We start from the raw sequence: 20,682 nt of genomic DNA, 5'->3' as shown, positions 1-20,682 counted from the left end.
ATTATTTGCAATTTTTCCTCTTTTCCCTCTTCACAATGATATAATGAATCATTTTAAGAAACTAAATGGCCAAAAAGATTTTTAGAAAGACTCTTTTTCCCCATAAATTTTAACCATAATTTTAAATATGTTCCTGTCTCCACCAAAATAGATCTTTTTTTTTTTTTTAAGATTTTATTTATTTATTTGACAGAGAGAGCAAGACAGCACAAGCAGGGGGAACACTAGAGGGAGAGGAAGAAGCAGGCTCCCTGCTGAGCAGGGAATCTGATGAAGGGCTCGATCCCAGGACCCTGAGATCATGACCTAAGCTGAAGGCAGACACTTAACCATCTGAGCCACCCAGGTGCCCCCAAAATAGATCTTTAGACCCTAGGTAGAGAAAATCATGTTAACACTTTCAGGACTGGCATCTGTAGGCTGTTTTGTTTTGTGTTATTTTTAAAATTGTTGAAGGTGAGGGGTGCCTGGCTGGCTCAGTTGGTAGAGCAAGCAGCTATTGATCTTGAGGTTGTAAGTTCAAGGCTCACATTGGGTGTAGAGATTATTTAAAAATAAAATCTTTTAGAGGCTCCTGGGTGGCTCAGTCAGTTAAGCATCTGACTCTTGATTTCAGCTTGGGTCAAGATCTCAGGGTTGTGAGAACGAGACCCCACTGAGATCCAAACTGGGTGTGGAGCCTGCTTAAGATTCTCTCTCCCTCTCCCTCTTACCCCTAAAAAAATCTTTTAAATGAATAAAATTGTTGAAGGTGAAAAAAATAAAATTCTCAAAGGTGCTTATACTTCTTTGCCTACATAAATTTGATGTGAACTCATTTTCATATGGAAAATTAGCCCTTCATGATAATAAGATTAACTTCTTCTGGAGATGGCTTTGGAGTAGGTTACTCTAGCAAACTTTGGCCTTGGAAATTTGGCCCCCTGCTGGTTCCTCTTTCTGTCAGCAGTCAACAATATTTATACACATGTATTACTCTAGGGCAATAGTTACTGGTGTAAGAACACTATGCAGAATGTAGACATTAGCCTTTCTCACATTATGCCAAGTCTTTAAAGACTGAACATGATGTTTAAATTGAACCATGTGAATTTGCCGATATTCAGCCATTTTTTGAGCTATACAAATGGCAGTTCATATAGTTCAGCTTACTAGCAGTTTAGTTGTTCTTAAACATTTCCACTAAACTAGTATTCTTACCAGCAGAGGGGAGTGAATTTTGGTGGGGTGGGGGGGGTGATTTTATTAAAAGATGTCTAGAAATCCTCATCATGCTTAGAGTTTCTCTGAAGGTTCATGCTTTATCCTGAAACACTTTATTAGTTTTGCCTTCTAGTGCATATTAAATGTATATTTATTTTAATATAATGTTTTAAGTTAATATCAGAGGAGAAATGGTTAAGTAAAATTTGATCCTCCAGTATGTGTATTCTGTTGGCACACAGCTGGGGATATCCTAGTCATAGTACTAGGACAGTACTTTAGAACCTTAGGTCTAGTACACAGTTCCTGCTTTTCTCAATATAGAAGACTTCAAGGATGAAAAGTATGACTGAGTTACTAGGAGTATCATACACAACATACAAACAGTTATTCCAAAGGAAGTAAACAGTGCCTCAGAAAAATGTATGGCCTACGGGCGCCTGGGTGGCTCAGTCGTTAAGCATCTGCCTTCAGCCCAGGGCGTGATCCCAGAGTCCTGAGATCGAGTCCTACATCAGGCTCCTCTGCTGGGAGCCTGCTTCTTCCTCTCCCACTCCCCCTGCTTGTGTTCCCTCTCTCGCTGGCTGCCTCTCTCTCTGTCAGATAAATAAATAAAATCTTTAAAAAAAAAATGTATGGTCTAAAAAGCATTGAAGGACGTTTGTAAGCTTAGTTCAACTAATGGCTTTATGTTAGCATATATGATATTTGACTGTAAAGTAATATTTTTTTTTAAAGATTTTAATTTATTTATTTGTCAGAGAGAGAGAGAGAGCACAAGCAGGGGGAGGGCAGGCAGAGGGAGAAGCAGGCTCCCTGCTGAGCAAGGAGCCCAGTACGGGACTGAATCCCAGGACTCTGGGATCATGACCTGAGCGGAAGGCAGACGCTTAACCAACTGAGTCACCCAGGCACCCCTGTAAAGTAATATTCTTGTGTACCTTTTTAAAATATAGGACAAGTGTCTGTAACAGGGACATGTTAATGTTTCTCCATGGGACAGCTTACTTAGGTCTGGAAATTACTGTTGTGCTGTGTTTTGATTAATACTTCAGATTACATTGCATTCGTGGAGATTCATAGTATACACTGAATACCCTGAGAAATCTTTTTGGTAACTGTTTTATTACTAGATTCTCCTACTTATTAAAATAAGGAGTCTGGTATTCCATTTTTAGGAAATAGTACAGTGTACTCTTCCATATTATCCACAAATTCTCTCATGTTCTAAGCTTTTTTAAAATGGCTGATTTTGAGGAGTTTGAGGGGCTCGATTGGATAAAAGAGTGGCAGTAGAGTATCTGGTGGCTAAAGCACATATATCTAGAGTCGGATTGCTTAAGTATACATCCAAGTTCGTTGTGACTTTAGGACAGCTTCTTAGTTTCTCTGTGCCTCAGTTTCCTCATCCTCAGTTTCCAAATTTCCCAGGCCAAAATAGCTGGCTATTTCTTGAACTATTTTGTGAATTATTTGAGAAAATATAAAGCAATTATATTAAGTGGCCAATAAGTGTTAGCTTTGTCAAAAATAATGGCGGTCATTATAGTGGGAGCAGTAGTTTTACAAATATTTTTTTCAAGTAATATAATTGCAGTTTGAAAAATATATTGTAATATAAGTTCACTTTTAATAAACTAATCACTCTGTGATCTCAAAAGAAACTTAAAAATGGAAAATAAGAGAAAGTTAGAAAAATAAGCAGTCTCCAGATACATATAGTTGTGGGGTGTGGTTATATTAAAACATACAGTATATTGACTGCGTTTGTATTCATCTTCCTAAAGTGAGACTTCAGGTAAGAACAGGAACATGTTACTTGCACAAAGCGTTTGCTGATCCCATTGATAGTGCATACGTGGAGATCACAGGTGCATTTTAGAGTTGGGTGATTAGATGTGGGATTACTAATATGAATTGTCTACATTTATATGAGAAATGTACTAAGGACATTGGAGATAACTCTGCTCTGCTTATGATCTCAAGCTTTTTACTGAATTATTTATTATTGCGTTGTGTTAGCTATTTTGCTTCTTGATAGATCATTTTACACTACAGTATTGCTGCTGCCTAAGGGGAAAAAAAGTCTCTTCAGCAGTCCTAATGACCTCTAAAAAGGGTAATTTGATTCTTAAGATAGGACTTTGATTTGCCGTGGTAGTTGTAAGATATTTTCTCTATGATACTGAGGTAATTTTTTTTCCCTTAGACAATCATAGATATTGAGTGCACACCTGCTTTTCACCTTCTGTATAGCTAGGGGTTTCTTCCAGAAACCGTTTCTCTAGCATTTATTAACTTTTTCCTTAATTGTGTATATTTTGGTCAGTTGGCTTTGATAGTTAAGAAAGGAAGATTTATTTAAACAAGAATCTAAAAATTCACTTGGCTCTGGAAAAGTGAATTTGTTAGCACTGTTGTTTATAGTCTTGTTTCTTAAAATTGACATTCCTGAAAATCCTAGTGTGTCTTTTTTTTTCTTTTTTCTTTTTTTTTAGGACTGTAGGTACCAGGTTATAGGTAGTATTGGGCAGGTAGGCAAGACTCACTGGAAGTGCACAACCCAGATGGCTAAAGCCGCACACAGACTTGGTAGGTTTGGATTGGTAATAGCTGCCTTTTGGCCTCTGAGGCAGCATTATAGTCAGAATCTGGATTATTGACCCAAGCCAGAGGGATACAAGTAGGGTAAAGAGTAGGAGTTGAAAACTTAAATACTGGGAGAAGTTGGCAAATAATGTAAATGAATGAGGCAGGCCAGGTGGCTGCTGTGGCCTGCTGGAGGGTCCTTCTCTTAGATTTAGCCATTTGTTGCTATATGGGAATATGGACGCAGGTTTTCATGTAAAATCTTATGTTTAAATGTTAGTAAGTCATTTTCCCCCCAATATGTTGCAGGCTAAATTTGGCCAACTGTACCAGTTTGTGACTACTATCTTATAAGGAAACTCTTCTCACATTTATATTAATTATGATGATCTGATACTATAGGTAATTTTATACCAGTAAACCCTCTGAGAGAAAAAAAAGAATGAAAGAAAAGCCTTCCCTAGATCTCCCATTTGATTCTTTCTTTCTTTCTTTCTTTCTTTCTTTCTTTCTTTCTTTCTTTCTTTCTTTTTTACAAGAGAACAAATCTACATCTTTATTTACTTTTCATTAAATTTAAATCCTTGAGGGGTACCGTATTGCATGGATTCTGTGGCCAATGGCTTGAGCAGGAAGATTACTTTGGAATTTGGCATGAATCTATGAATCTGTTTCCATGAGCACAAGTTACTTTTCCACAGATACTCTGGTTTTGTTCGGTTTGCCACCAGAAGTCACTGTGTTGTTCTTTGCTTTGTACAGATAAGAACATCTCTTGCCTAGATAGAATTCAGTTTCATCTCGAGCATAAACACCTTCAATTTTAAGAAGAGCTGTGTGCTCCCTCTGGTTCTGGAGACCCCACTTATAGCCAGCAAAAATGGCCCTAGACCACAGCCTTCCAGACATATTTGTCATTTTTAGGAGTCTTATTCCCAGCAGGCCTCCACAGGCTCCAAGTTGGTGGAAAGACTCCCATCTGATTTTCTAACACATCTTTACTTACTGACTTCTCTGTAAAAGATTGAGATTTGTTTAGGGGAATATGAACTATGTATTTAAATTTTTTTAGATTATTTACCGGTAGCATTCTGTCTATATTTCCATGCAATTCTCATTACCTGTTTTTGTTTAGGTGGAAGTTTTATAATTTATCAAATTTATTTTTGGTACATTAGTGAGTAGGAGTACCCACCTTTTATGTATGTAATGCCTTCCCTATTGTTGTTGTTGATGATAGTTGTTTGTCTTATACATATTAGCGATGATTTTTTTTTTAAAAGCAGCTTGTGTGTTTTTTTTTCTTAAACTTTTCCCTTCTAGTTTTCTTTAATTTTTTTAAGTAAACTCTGTACCCAATGTGGGGCTCAAACTCAGGACCCCAAGATCAAGAATCTCATGCGCTACCATGAGCCAGCCAGGCACCCTGCTTGCGTGTTTCTTAATTTCTTAAATAATTTTTTCCAACTTTTTATTGTGATCTTTTAAAAAATACAGAAAAAGTAAAGAATAGTAAAATGACCATTCACATACCCACTATCTGCATACAGCTGTTAACATTTTGCCATATTTTATGGCTGATTGATTCACTTAATTATTCAAAAATGAGTTGTACACATGTTGCTTTACTGCTATAAACTTGAACATAATCCTCCTAAAAATAAAAAAAATTCCATAATCAAGATGTCATCTTATAAATGTCTGTGTGTACGTGTGTACACTTACATGTTATTTATGTTCTGGAAAGTGTATGCCCAGGACGTACTTGTGGATTTTAAAAAACAAACAAAATCTACTCTGTCTTTTTTTGATTATTTGCTACAGCAGAAATGAAGGCCACTTTGGGTCTTGGTCAGAGCAGATATGATCTTTATTGCTATAGTCCCTGGACAATATCCATCTAAGTGCCTTCAAAAACAGGACTTTGCTTTCACAAGGCTCACAGAGATAAGGCTATTCTGGTTGGGATGAGACTTTTTCCTAAAACTCCTAGCCTCAAGCTACATGCAGTATCTTTATTAGGCTGGGGGAAAAGATGCTAATAGGAATAAGTCCTTCCATTTCAATCTGCAGGTAAATGACAGGATATGTGCCCATGGAGAGGTCAAGCTCTATAGAATTTTAGTAGGAGGTCTGGATATTTGGTCATTTGTTGATATGTACCCATGACCCATTTTATTTTAGTAAAAGGGTATTTACCCTACAAAGAAAATTGAAAATCTAATACTTGAGTAGCCTAACCTAAATTTTTTTAGAATTTTAATGAAATGTCTCTTCTGTTTAGCAAATTTTTACATATGAATATCAATAATGCTTCTCTGCTTTGCTTGTCCGCCCTCCAAAAAAGGAGTCAAAGGTGAATTTTGTATCATTATTAAGAGTTTAGTGTTGGGTTTTCCCAGTTTCACCCTAGAGCTATTATAAAAATTGTCTCCCAATTTAATTATGCTTTGTGCTTTCTGTGGAAGATTTCCAGTCTTACATTTGCCTTCCTTTTTAAATATGTTCTTTTCCTCTATTACAGATTTTTTTCTTAGGTATATTGACTGAAGTTTAATGAGAAGAATTGTGACCAGCTAGGAGAATTTTCTGCAAGGAATGGAATTAGCTCATAGCTTATTGCTGAATGAAGAAGCATACAATCAACTAGGTGAAGTTCAGAAGGCAGAGTTTATTTTCGATTGGTTGAGATATCTGGAGAAGCTCTTGCTGGCAACCAGCAGGGTAGGTAAAATTGCAGAAACTTTTTTGTGTTTTTTTAAGTGCCAGATAATGTTTAGGTCCTTTGGTTTGCTTTTCTTGTTCTGTCCAGAATAACCTAAATTAGCTTTCGAATGCCAGACCTTATTAAGAGTTTATAATGAAATATTACATTACATTACATACAGTTTATTCTTTCAAAAAGCAGGAAGAAATCAGCCAATGTTTTTTATATTACTTTAAAAATATATGAAAATATAAAAACTAACTATAAACCACAGTCTGTTAGATTTCATTTTCATTATCTTCTTCACCTTCATATTCCTGAAGCCCTTGTGTAATATATTGCTAAATATTATAATGGGAGTTTCACTTTTAAAAAGTTGTGAGCTCTTTAAGGAGAATATGAATTTAAAAGTCTTTTAGTAAACACTCACTCTTAAGCTTATGAAATAGTTTCCAAAAAAGGAAATAAATCAATCATACTTTTCACATACATTCATCAGTTAACATTTTACCTTATTTGATTGACTCATTTACTGAGCCACATGAGGTGGTATTGCACCTTAAATACGTCTGCGTGCATCTCCTACTAAAAATGAGGATATTCTACATAATAACAATACCGTATATAATGCAGAAGTAGTGTAGAGACACTACTCATGGAGACATTTGGAATTTTAACAAAACAAAAATCCATGTACTGACAAATACTTCCTTGTGGAAGCTTATGCCTTTGTGAGCACCTGGATACTTTACTGTTACTATTATGGTATTCTGTACTCCTTCTTCAGAAAGCAGACAAGTAAAATGGAGTAACATTACTGGCATTTAGATGCATAAGCTTGTAAAAAGAAAATTGCAGTAAACTTGGAAAAAGATCTGAGTAACACAGTCATTCATTACAAGGTCTACGCGTGATAGATTATAGGTTGCTGCATATTTCTACAGACATTTGGGGCAGAGACTTAATAACAAAGAACCTCCGGTTAAAATACAAATTTGCTCTACCTTCCAACAGAAGAAGAAAGATATAGAAGAAATAGAACCCTTATCTTTCTTCACAGAGACTCCAGTATATCGTTGCCTAGAAATTATTTTTTGGAGATATCTGCAGAGCAGCAGGCAACCTTGTGTGGTGTGAGGACTATACTACCAACTTATTTGTAATTTTTAGTCAAAATAATTTTGTATTTTTCTGGAGTTTTTAATTCTGAAATACATGAAAGAAAAATCATATTAGAAGATTACATGTAATTATGTGACTCTGAATTGTCTTTTTTGTTACCTTCCTTTCTAGAGTGATGTAAAGGAGAAACAGAAGACTCTTGTTGAACAGCTCCTGTCTTTGTTAAACAGCTCCCCAGGGCCTCCTACCCGCAAACTCCTTGCTAAAAATCTAGGCGTTCTTTATAGTATTGGTGACACATTCTCTGTTTATGAGACAATCGATAAATGTAATGATCTTATTCGTAGCAAAGATGATTCTCCAAGTTATCTTCCCACAAAACTGTAAGTTAAATATTAAAACTAAATGTAAAATAAAATAGTGCTTCCTTGTTGAATCATTTTTCTAAAGAACCCAAACTACTGAATAATTATTTTGAAACTGAATACAAATTGTTTCACTAATTTTTTAAATCTAACTTTTTAAAAAATCTAACATTTTCCCTTTGATTGAGAGACTGTTCTCCCAAAAAATATTGTAGACATTTGAAGTCTTGATTTGGGAATCAAAACTGTCTCACTAAAAATGTAGCAGTTGAAGACTCATAAACATAGAACACAAACTGGTGGTTGCTAGAATGGGGAATAGGTAGTGGGATAAGTGAAATAGGTAAAGGGGATTAAGAGGTACAGACTTCTAGCTATAAAAACAGATAAGTCAGGGATGAAAAGTACAGTCTAGGGAATATCGTCAATAATATCGTTATAACATTGAATGATGACAGATGATAACTACACTTACTGTAGTGAGCATTTTGTAATGTTTATAATTGTCAAATCACTATGTTGCACACCTGAAACTAATAAGTGTCAACTATTTAAAAAAGTATTTTAAAGATAAATACAAAAATCTTAGCCCTTGAGTGTTTAAGAAAAAAAGTATTTTGAGTTCTTCACATCTTGGGTGGTCTTTTAATTTATTAACTTTTAGTAGTAAAAGTTAATAGTAAATATCACATAGAAAAATACTCTTCTGAGCTAAAAAGAACAGCTTACTTTCTTTCTCCATAGGATTCAATTCATTTTTTCATCTGTTATTAGAGACAGTAGTTTGCCATGTATGGTTCCACAATAGTAATTTTACAGAAATTTTAGTTGATCTAATTTTTAACTTATAACAATATATTTTCCCTTGAAGTTCTCAGACTTCAGACTTGATAAGAATATTATTTCCTGTTTTTATCTTATATCTTTAAGATTATCTTTGATTATCTAATATATGAAGGTCAGTTTATGAAAAATTATTTTATAAAAGAATTTGAGGGAATGGAATCTTTGGACTGAGGTTTCAATTATTTGAAGATACATTTTTTTAAAATTGTTGTTTTTGAAAGTGTAATTATTTGGTATTGATGCAAGCCTCATACCTTAGGATTTAATAGTGGAATAGATTCTGGCAATTTTATCCTTTAAAGGTAAAATTAAACAGTCACTTTTACATAGTCTAAGATTCATTCCCGTTTTTTCACTCATGACTGATTTCTAATCTAAATGGTGTTTCAGTGCTGCCGTGGTATGTTTGGGTTCCTTGTACAAGAAGTTGGGTAGAATACTGGTTAACACCTTTACCGATACAGTGGGGAATATTCTTAAAGCTATGAAGAGTGCAGAGGTGAGTAACCACAAGTTCAACCAAAGAATAAAAAGATAAACTATAATTTTTATTACATGAAAAGAAAAAGAATAAAAAGTATTTTATGGTTTTGTGTTTTATGGTTTCTTGAGCCAATAAAAGTGCTTTACCCATGGTAAGCGGACATAGGTTATATGTATAAATATATCCATAAATGAAATATTTCTAGGAGATGCACATCTCTCTTTTGTATATTAAAACTTTATTAGAAAATCAATAATGCAATTTACGATTTTGGATAAATCCAGATCAGCAAAAGCTAAGGTATTTCTCTGGCAGACCCATCCCTGCTTCTTCCTCTCACATCACCTTTTCCCCTAATACTAGTACTACAGCAAGTGCTTGTCAACAAGGATGCAGATACATAGTTGGTAACCACTGTATATCTGATGGGTGGATTACTATTTTACTGGCATCAGAAAGGAATAAGGAATATAATCAGGTTGGGAAGGAACATGTAGGATATTAGTATGACCAGGATCTGGTTGACCTTTTAGTTGCCAGGGGAATATATTCTCTGCCTTATTAGCCTTATAGATTTGTGATCATTTACCACTGTGGAATACCCTTTGTTTTTGTAACTGTCTCTTCATTTGACTTCCAAGATACCGTAATTTCTTGCCATCTATAGTTTCGCTAATCTTTTTTTTTAAGATTTTATTTATTTATTTGAGAGTGAGAGAGAGGGAAAGCGGGCGCACAAGCAGAGGGCGGGGCAGGGGCAGAGGCAGAGGAAAAAGCTGGGAGCCCGAAGTGGGGCTGGATCCCAGAACCCTGGGATCATGACCTGAGTTGAAGGTGGACACTTAACTGACTGAGCCACCCAGGCGCCCCTCACCAATCATTTTTGAAATTAAAGCATTTGTGTGTGTGTTTATCAAAAATTTTAAGTCTGTGGTCCCTAATATTTAAGGATAACTCAGCACCCTTAAATATACAAACAACATGCTAGTTGTTTTTCTAACTTTACCTAGAAAAGAAGTCTAGAAAATAGCTCTGAAATAATTTTTAAAAATGCTATCTAGTGGTTTGCCTGGGTGGCTCGGTCAGTTAATCGGCTGCCTTCAGCCCAGGTCAAGATGCCAGGGTCCTGGGATCCAGCCCCGCGGTAGGCTCCTTGCTCAGCAGGAGCCTGCTTCTCCCTCTCCCTCTGCTTGCCATTCCCCCTGCTTGTTCTCTTTCTCTCTCCCTCTCTCTGTCAAATAATAAAATTTTTAAAAATGCCATCTAGTTGCCCACACATTTTTTTAAAAGACATTTATTTATTTTAGAGAGAGAGGGGAGAGCACTTGCAGTGGGAAGGGGCAGAGGGAGAGGGAGAGAGAAACTCCAAGCAGACATCACACTGAGCAAAGAGCCTGACACAGAGCTCGATCTCAAGACTCTGAGATCACGACCTGAATTTGAAAGTTCACATTTAAAATATGATAAATTTTGAGAAGAACATAGCTGATTTGGGGTGCCTGGCTGGCTCAGTCAATAGAGCATGTGACTATTGATTGTGAGTTCAAGCCCCATACTGGGTGGAGAGATTATTTAAAAAAATAAACTAAATTAAAAAAAAAAAAAAAAAGAACGTAGCTTATTCAAGAACTTTAAGAAGTGAAGTCTGAAACAAAAAACTCATGATTGAATCTACTCAGGAGATCAGTTCTAAGCAGTGGTTTGCTAAAAGATTGAAGAAAGTGATTCAGCAGAAGAGATTGTTAACATCTGTAAATTGGGTTTTATTTAAAAGGAAATGTTTGTAAGAACTTTCATCTGCGAGGAATGGCCACTTTAAACTTTTTTTTCCACTTAATGGAGTTAAGCTATAATATTTTTAGGCCCCATGGTTAATGGGATTACTCTATAAGTCTCAGAAATTTTAAAGTTATTGCTGAGGATTTCATTTCTCGCTATTTTTTATCTTTATGACTTAGTTAATCAGGTTCTGCAACATGTTGGAGATACCAAAGAGTTCCCACCTTTGATTCACACCCTTCGGTAACAGACAACATAAAGTTGGGATGGGAAAAAAGTTCAGAAGTTTCACCTTGGGACCCATTTGGTTATGTCCACCTATTAATTACTGTTGTGCTTCTTTGGACAAATATAAATTAATAACATTCCTATGAAAATGGTGTTGACCTTTGTCTTCTCACAACTTTACTTATCTTTAGTGTCCTTAACTCCCTGGGATGTAGAAATCATTTGGGGTGTTTATTAAAATATCAGTAATATAAGCAACTACTATTTTTTGAGTATTTACTGTGTACCAGGCACTGTGGTGAATAATTTCCCCACAAGGGCTTATTTACTTCTCAAACTATATGAGGTTCATCTTATTCTCATTTTACAGATGGAGAAATAAGTAAGATCAAATTAAAGTCACACAGATGCTAAGGGTTAGAGCCAAGATTCATCCCCAGGTCTTTTTAAGTCTAAATCCCAAACTTCTGTCCTCTGAGTTAAACTTCTCAGCCCAGAAAATGATTAAATATTAATGGCTATAAAATCTATTGAGCATTTATTATATGTCAGGCACTATTCTCAGCATTTTGCATGTAGTAACTTGTTTGATCTTCACAACAGCCTATGAAGTGGATATGTCCATTTAATAGATAAATGGTTTTGCCCAAGGTCACCTAGGTGGTGGTCCCTGAACTTTTATCGTGTTACCTCATTAATAGCAACCATTTACTGAATGCTTAACAACAACTGCAAGCTTTGTGCTAGAATTTTTCATATGATTTCATTTAATCTTCACATCAACCCTTTGTGTTGTGTTGAAATATAATGTATACACATAACACTTTTCAAATAGTAAACACTTCATAAAATAACAGCTGTTAATGTTTTCTTGATGTCAGATGGGTTGGTTAGTATATATAGATATTGAAGTATTTCACTAATATATGAGAACAATTTTGATACTTAATGCTACTTTTCACAGTGAAATTTTTTTCTTATTTAAATTTTTTCTTTTTGGTAGTCTCAGGGTCGGTATGAGATTATGCTGAGTCTGCAAAATATATTGAATGGACTAGGAGCTGCTGCCACACCTTGTCACAGGGATGTTTATAAAGCTGCTAAATCCTGCTTAACAGATAGATCCATGGCTGTTCGTTGTGCTGCTGCAAAGGTAAAATGGTCCAGTAAGCAGAATTTCTCAAAATAAATATAAAGAAAAGAAAATTAGTATCCTTGTTAACAGCTACATGATCTCAGCTACAGCCTTGATAGTCAGCCCATCTTATTTTAGCATAGGAGGAAACTGAGTTCCAGAGAGTTACATGAATTTCCCAAATTCACAGCACATTGTTGGAGGGTGGGGAATTCAGGTTACCAGACCCTAAGTATTCCTTTCGCTCAACTATGCTTCCTCTCTGTGGTTTTGTAAACTAAAGTTTACATGTTAAGTTTATGTTATTTGAAAGTGATTTGTTTTTATCATGCCTTTTTTTTCAAGTCTAGGATTTAGATTTTGACATTTTAATTTCTTTTGAATGTGTCACTTTTTGCAAGCTAGGAAACAGACTAAAAATAAGGCAGTTTAGTCCTCTGCAGATCTAGGCCAAGTCTTATGATCTTTAGCAGAATTATCACGGCCTTCCTAATACAGTTGGTCAGATAGGACTGTAAAGTTGTTTATGTTGTAATTATTCTCACAATTGCTCATAGCCAACAGATTGGTTCTAAAGACATTTTTCCTAACCTACTGAGTTAGAATGGGTTCTCCTCCCACCCTCTGTCCACACATTATTTTATATAGTATAATTTTTATGTTTTTTAATAAGTATTCATTTGTTGTCTCTGCAGTTGTTTAGATAACTTTGGATTTGTATATAATTTTTGTTAGATTTTGATAGTTTCTACAACTTATATAGCTCTAAACCTGCATTTACATTTTGTTTTTCATTAATGTCTATGTTTTCAATTAAATAGTGTCTCCTTGAACTTCAGAAAGAGGCCATCTTTATGTGGAGTACAGACCTGGATAGTGTGGCCACATTATGTTTTAAGTCCTTTGAAGGTTCCAATTATGATGTGCGGATTTCAGTTTCAAAACTACTAGGCACAGTGTTGGCTAAAGCTATAATTTCTAAACATCCAGGAGCAGGTAAATTTATATAATTATTTTCAAAATGTCTATTGTAATTTTTTCCCAGTTGGTTTAAACAAACATAATGTAGTATTACTACTACCCATTATTAATTTTGAAAAGAGGCAGGATATCTTATAAATCAATTTTAGTTTGTAAACATTGCTGTAGGTCCCAAGATCTCATTTTCAAACAGTTCAGTAAAAATTTGAGGGAAAAAAATAAACTCTTGAAGAAACTTTATTCAGTCATCGTCTTTACATTATAACCTTTACTTTTTTTTTTAAGTAAATTGTTAATTGTTATCCAATAATAGATATGATCTAAATCTTAATTCTTTTTTAAGCAACATGAATTTGATTACCTATATTCGGCTTGCCATTTTCTAGGTTGGTATAAGGGAGCAGTGATGTAAATAATTCCAAACAACAGGTATTTGAAATTCACTGTACTTGGACAATTTGCTTTGTGTTACTTTTTCTTTATATGCTTCTAGGCAGTGAGCAAGGATGGGGTATTTTTGAAAACAAGAGAGTTTGCTTGGGTTTAATCAACAGTGTATATAAAACATTGATGAATAACTGAAAACTTGCTTTATCATTCTGTCTCCAAAGAAGAAACAGTCTCACACAAATGAAAATGTGTTTGTTCTTCAGAAACTTAGTCCTCAAACATCCGCAGATCGGGAGTACTAGCATCTCCTGGGAACTTGTAAGAAATGCAGAAACCCAGGCCCCACACAATTTACTAAATCCAAATTCTCATTTGAACAAGATCTCCAGATAACTCATATGCACATTAAAGTTAGAGAAGCATTGCTGGAGAAATTGTTTATAGTTATATAAAGGGAAATTTTTTTTTTCTAAAGCTACTGTTTTTTAACCAGATATAGGAGGGGACAGGAAGTACAGCATGTCACAGTCACCTGGGGAACATTATCAAACTTACAGTCCCCTCATTCTCCAATTGAGATTATAAATAAAATTTATAATAAGAAATTTTTATTTTTATTATGGTTTTTCTAATCTTATAATTCAGTAAGACTTTCTTATTTATTGAGAGGTGGGGGAAAGGTGAATGGGAACAGGAAGAAGTCACCAAAAAACCCAAACCAGAAAAAAAAGTTGTTCACAGACGTTTAGGAGGTTAAATTTTAAGCCACCTAAGAAATTAAAATTGGAAGACAGGTTTAATCAAATTCTTTTTATTTATTTTTTATTTTCTTAAAGATTTTTTTAAAGATTTTATTTATGTATTTGACAGAGCACAAGAGAGCACAAGCAGGGGGAACAGCGGAGGGGGGAAAGCAGACTGCCTGCTGAGCAGGACCCTGGGATCATGACCTGAGCCAAAGGCAGCCACTTGACTGACTGAGCCACTAATGCACCCCTAATCAAATTCTTTTTAAAATGTGAATTGCTCATTTCTCCAATATATCATTAGCAGTAGCATACAGTTTCAGTAAAAACAAGCAAAATGTAGAATTGCATAAAAATTGTGACTAAATACTTAAATGTATATGCTTCAATGGTAGCACTAAACTAACACTAGTGTTTTTGTAGTCAGACTAAGCAAACTGAAGAATCAGCTGCACCCACAATAAAAATCCTTGGCCTAATCTTTTGTCAGAAATTCTGTCATCTTGCCTCTGTAAGTTATAGCTTACAAATAATTGAGTTTTTTTTGTACAACTAAAAAGTGATCTAGATACCATAATAGATTTTTTTAAGGTCGGGGACTAATAGCAACATAGTGCTTAATGATTTAGAAAAAAATGCAGTGGAGCTTTGTATACTCAACTACAATATGCAAAGATTATGAAGTACAGAACTGAAATGATTTTCCTAGTAAAACTAACAGGTTTCAGACAGGTGGTAGGTTATTCCAAGGCACTTACTCATGTGCTATAAATCAATCAATTAATAAAATTTTAAGAAATAAGCAGGGATTGAGTATGACACTTTCTTATTGCAACAAGTTGCCAGGAATTTATGTGATCTTTTAATATATATTGTTCTCTGACTTGCTAAAGGACATTGCTCTAGGAAGTCTCCTCTCTCTTATACCAGCTTCTCCCTCGCTATTGGATTATTACCTACTAAAACATGCTTTGTTTCTCCCATCTTTAAAAAAAAAAAATCTTTTATCTTACTTCCCAGCCAGTTTGAGCTCCATTTCTCTTCCTTTTGCATCAGAGTTCCTCAGAAGAGTTCTTGATAGTGTCTTTAGTTTCCCTCCTGCCTTATCTTTCAAACCCACTTCAGTTAGGATTTCCCCCCATTCACTTCACCAAAACTGTTTTGGTTAAGGTCATTAAAGACCTCATGTTCATTCATTCATTCATTCATTCATTCAATAAATACTTGTTTATACTTGGTTGGGATCTTTTCTGAGCACATGGGATATGTCATTGAACAAAACAAAAACCCCTTTTTGAACTGATGTTTATACTCAGCCACGCTAAAGCCAGTGGGCAGTTCTCAGTTGTCTCACTTGACCTTTCGGCAACATTTAACTCAGTTGATCCTCTTCCTTGTGTTTTTTCGCTTGGCTTATAGGACCTCATTCTGTTTTCCTTCTTCCTCACTAGAAATTCCTGTTTTGTCTTCTTTATTGGTCCCTTATCTTTTTATAGAAGAGGCCCCTTGCCTAGTACGTGTTCTTTTGCAGTGTGTGTATGCTCATCCTCTTCGTGATTTATCTAGTCTCATACCATCTATGTGTCAGGAATTACTGGATCTATATCTTTAGCCTGGGTACCAGGGTCATGTCTAGCTGCCCATTTGACATCTCTTCGGATGTTTATTTGATGTTTCAAATTAACTTTTCCTAAAGTGAGTACTTGATCTCTCCTCCTCTAGAACATACACACACCTGTTCTACTTGCAGGCTTGCTAATCTCACTTGATGCCAACTCTGTCCTACCAGGTGTTCAAATCAAAATTTGTAAAGTCACCTATGATTCCTATCTCTCACACTCAATAGCTTCTCTACTGGACCATCTTAAAACATACCAGAATCCGGGCCTCTTGGATAATTGGCTAATTGTGGGGTTGGTGAAGGAAATGTCTGAAGATGGCCTTGGAACATACTGTTATGTCAATAAATTAGGTGCTCCCACTGGCCAGCTTTTTGAAGATAATTCCACTGGTCAAATCCAGGACAGTATTAGAAGCAAAATTAATAATGACAGAAATGGATTATAATCTATTAAATAAAAAAGAAATCTGAGTACATACAGAAAATAAGTAAATAAAGGAGAAGGGAAAGCTCTTTTTTACAGAATGCCAACTAATAAATATAGAAGGAATGATTGTTAGATAATAACCTTCTTGCAATCATAGTAATAATTTATGCATGTAAGAATCTTCAGTGCATTGTTGGATGAAAGTTTGATGGGTTATAGCATATTTATACTGTCTTAAAGTATCACCACACAGGTTGCATAGTAATTACAAAAGGAAAGTTGATATTTTACAGTGGACAAACCTGGCAGACAAACTTTATTCAAGTGTTCAAAGATCACAGCACTATCGTAGGGACAGGCTGACCCCAAGCCTAACAGTGCATTCTGATGTCATGCATTGAGTAATGCTTATAGCATTACTTACACAGTTCTCCTGCCAAAAATTCTGAGGAAATACTAGACAAACTCAAATTGAGTGCTGTTGTATAAAACAACTAGCCATACACAAACTCTTCAAAAATGAAAAAGTGATAAGGAGAACATGGTAAGTCTAGGTGAAGGGTCCATGGGAGTTTATTTTACTATTCTTGCAGCTCTTTCTGTAACGTAATTTTGAAAATTTTTCAAATAAAAACTTAAAAATACATGTTTATCCAGATTCCACTCTTCTGCAGCCACCTTGATCTAAGCTACCATCATCTCTTGCTTGAATTACTAAATTGCTTCTGATGGGTTTCTCTACTTCTCCTTGTGCCCCTTTCTACAGTCTTCCCTCCGCCCAGATTATGTATCAGTCCTGTGCTCAGGGTCCTTCATTGGTGCCTTACTTCACTTACATCCTTACTATAATGATCTACAAAGACCAGTGCCTTCTCCTTCCCCATCCTTACACTCTGGCCTGTCCCCTACTAGATTCCTCCATTGCTCTGCTCACATACCTCTGCTTGAATCCAGTAGGCATCATATCGTTCCTCCAGGCCTTTTTGCCCTGGCTGTTTCCTCTGCCTAGACCACTTTTTCTCCAGTGCCTGCGTGCCTGATTCCCTCACTGTTCTCAGACTATGTTCAGATGTCATCTTTCCAATGATCCTACCTTGACTACCCTATTTAAAATCACAAACACCTCCCCCAGTAATCTTGAGCTTGAGCTGCTCTATTTTTTGTGTGGCTTTAATTATTGTCTAGCATACTGTATACTTAGTCATTTATTATGTTTATTATTCTTTCTTTCCTAGAATTTATGATTCATGAGGGTATGGATTTTATAGTGTTCACTAATGTTTTTCTCCCAAATGCCAACATAGATTTTCATTTGTTTCAGATGGTTATTTCCTGCTCCTAAGGAGTAGATTTTTTGCTCATAATTTTGATTAATGGAAGTTTATTTCTCTATTGTGTATGATTTGAACCAATAATGAGGGTCAGAGCTCATGACCGTCGTTATTCAGAAGAATGAAGGGAGAAAATTAGTGTGTGTGTGTGTGTGTGTGTGTGTGTGTGTGTGTGTGTAAGAGATCTTGTTCCCTAGATAATCACAGGGAGAAACTCAGCTGTGTCAAACTGCAAAACAAACTTGAAGACAAACATTTGCCCTAACTAATCTCTTGATTATTGTAGCCTAAGGGCCAACTGATCAGTTTAGTAATATTTTGCTTTGATTTCTTCAGAGATTGAGGATATAACAAAAGTTATACCTGCATTTGAGAATTTTTAAAAATAGGACATGGTGATTACTTTATATGAGTTTCATTAAGAGTTGTAGAACGTTTGGGGGGCGCCTGGGTGGCACAGCGGTTAAGCGCCTGCCTTCGGCTCAGGGCGTGATCCCGGCGTTCCGGGATCGAGCCCCACATCAGGCTCCTCCGCTATGAGCCTGCTTCTTCCTCTCCCACTCCTCCTGCTTGTATTCCCTCTCTCGCTGGCTGTCTCTATCTCTGTCGAATAAATAAAAATAAAATCTTAAAAAAAAAAAAAAGAGTTGTAGAACATTTGGAAATATAAAATTATGATTTTGGCATTTTTAGTATTTAAAAAGAATTTTTTAAGCATTTTAAAGTTTTAAAGCTATAAGCTTTTTATTTGTGGAGAGCAAGGGCAGTTAATGTTTTTTGTTTTAGAAAACAATTAGCCTGGGGTTTCCTGGGTGGCTCAGTTGGTAAGCGTCTGCCTTTAGTTCAGGTCCTGATCTCAGAGTCCTGGAGAGTCTGCTTCCCTCTCTCTGTTCCTCCCCCAGCTCGTGCTCTCTCTCTCTCAAATAAATAAACCAAAAAAATTTAAAAATTAAAAAAAAAAAAGGTTAGCTTTCTAACTTCTTTGTGGAAAAGAGGGCAGTAGGGGTGCCTGGGTGGCTCAGTTGGTTTAGCATGTGCCTTTGGCCCAGGTCATAATCCTGGGGTCCTAGGGTGGAGCCCTGCATCGGGCTCCCTGCTCAGTGGGAAGCCTGCTTTTCCCTTTCCCTCTGCCTGCCGCTCCCCCTGCTTGTGCTCTCTCTGTCAAATAAATAAGTAAAATCTTAAAAAAAAGAAAAAAAGAGGGCAATAGGGCATAATCCCAAAGTAGCTTAGTCTTTAACATGTCATTGACATGAAACTTCAGAGTCCCTTAGATTTGACCTCTGAACCCTTGCATAACTTTTTGTATGTTAACATGTGTAATGTCCTGTCAGTTTTGCATTTTTGTTTGGATTTTTAGTTTATTTTTGTTTCTATTAACGTGCTTACCAAGATCATGCAAATCAAGGTCATGCATTAAAATTTTAGTCTGTAAAGTACGAATCACATGTTTTGTTTTGTTCTTTGTTATAGCAGTCTCACGTCAAAGCACTCGCAGAGTATCTCTGGAGGAAGTTCTGGAATTACTAGGAACAGGGTTTCTACGTGGGAGTTCAGGATTTCTTCGAGCCAGTGGAGATATGCTGAAAGGAACCAGTTCAGTCAGTAGGGATGTTCGAGTTGGAGTTACTCAGGTTAGAGTCACAAATGAGTATCTACATGTAATGCTCACTGGCCTATGATGAGAATTTTAGTATCTGAATACTCTGAGCATAAGTGAAACTCTGCAGGGCCATCTCTTCTCTCATTTATGAAACAGATGATAAGGCCATTCTTTGAAAGCTAGATTACAAGAAAGAGAACCTTAGTTACCTAAAAGCCAATGAAATAGGCTATTATTCACATTGTATTTTAAGTTTCTCATAATGGGAAATTTTTGTTTATTTCCTTTGAAATACAAACGTTTGTTTCTAAGCCTTGTGATTTCATGTGTCTTACAGTTTAACATGTTTTTCATTGTGATTTTGTGTGCTTGTACAGTTCAGATTTCAGGTACATATTAGGTACATATTATTCAGTTTGGGAAACATTGTCTTTCCATCTTATATGGTTTCAACTCCTAAGTAAAGATGATAGCATATAATCTAAGCTAAACCTAGGAAAAGTATCTTAGAATAAAACAACACAGAGGTCTCTGTATTGTTTTCTAAATGCCATTGTGGTTCAAAGCAAATGTATATTTTTTAAAATTCACATATGTCCTCAAAATGTTTTATACAAGGTACAGATATTAAATTTCTTGAAAATGTAAGCTGTCCCAGTGTACTCGTAAACTGTATTTCTAAAAGAACAGATTACATGAGGAAACTACTATCTTTGTATCTCTGAAGTGAGACCAACCATTAACATTCATGAAAATAAAGAGCAGTGAAAAAGTTTCCTTTTTCACATTTCTAGAACTAAATTCCCTTAGAGTTATGGTGTTGGGACATATTTAATTCCTACAGTGTGTTCATGTTCGATTTGGGTTTTCTTGTTCAGAATATTAAAGAGCTTGAATCCTTTGTCTGGAGCAGCCATAGACACAGTCTCCGCATTAGCTGGCTATGCTGATTATCCTGGAACTTGGTACAGTCTGACCAAAATAAAAGTGCAGCACAAATGCAATCCCAGTTGAAAGACTGTGTACTTCAGTTTGGGTTTAATACAGACAGAAGAGTATCATTACATTTATATAGCTAAAGCAGCTGTAAATGAGGAATGAATAAAAAGAAGCAAATTTTATATA

The 20,682-nt window shown here is 35.7% G+C and overlaps 2 protein-coding genes across 14 annotated transcripts in view; one reads left to right on the top strand and one right to left on the bottom strand.

Moving 5' to 3' along the window:
* HEATR5A (HEAT repeat containing 5A) overlaps window positions 1-20,682 on the top strand; it is a 106,979-nt gene that overhangs the window by 8,808 nt on the left and 77,489 nt on the right. For all 13 annotated transcript variants that reach the window (XM_048222383.2, XM_026513554.4, XM_044389450.3 and 10 more), the window contains 6 exons: window positions 6,317-6,516; window positions 7,793-8,004; window positions 9,223-9,331; window positions 12,327-12,476; window positions 13,280-13,454; window positions 19,428-19,588. In XM_048222383.2, coding sequence (XP_048078340.1) covers window positions 6,391-6,516; window positions 7,793-8,004; window positions 9,223-9,331; window positions 12,327-12,476; window positions 13,280-13,454; window positions 19,428-19,588 — 933 coding nt within the window. In that variant the 5' untranslated portion in view covers window positions 6,317-6,390. The remainder of the gene's footprint in view (window positions 1-6,316; window positions 6,517-7,792; window positions 8,005-9,222; window positions 9,332-12,326; window positions 12,477-13,279; window positions 13,455-19,427; window positions 19,589-20,682) is intronic.
* LOC113266102 (60S ribosomal protein L35a-like) lies at window positions 4,369-4,701 on the bottom strand. Its single transcript, XM_044389455.1, is given in 1 exon segment — window positions 4,369-4,701. A coding segment is annotated over 1 exon segment (333 nt).

Source organism: Ursus arctos, unplaced genomic scaffold, assembly GCF_023065955.2.
Source record: "Ursus arctos isolate Adak ecotype North America unplaced genomic scaffold, UrsArc2.0 scaffold_37, whole genome shotgun sequence".
NCBI classification, from domain to species: Eukaryota; Metazoa; Chordata; class Mammalia; order Carnivora; family Ursidae; genus Ursus; species Ursus arctos.
The sequence above is the reverse complement of the archived record's forward strand: the minus strand, read 5'-3'. Positions and strand labels throughout refer to the sequence as shown.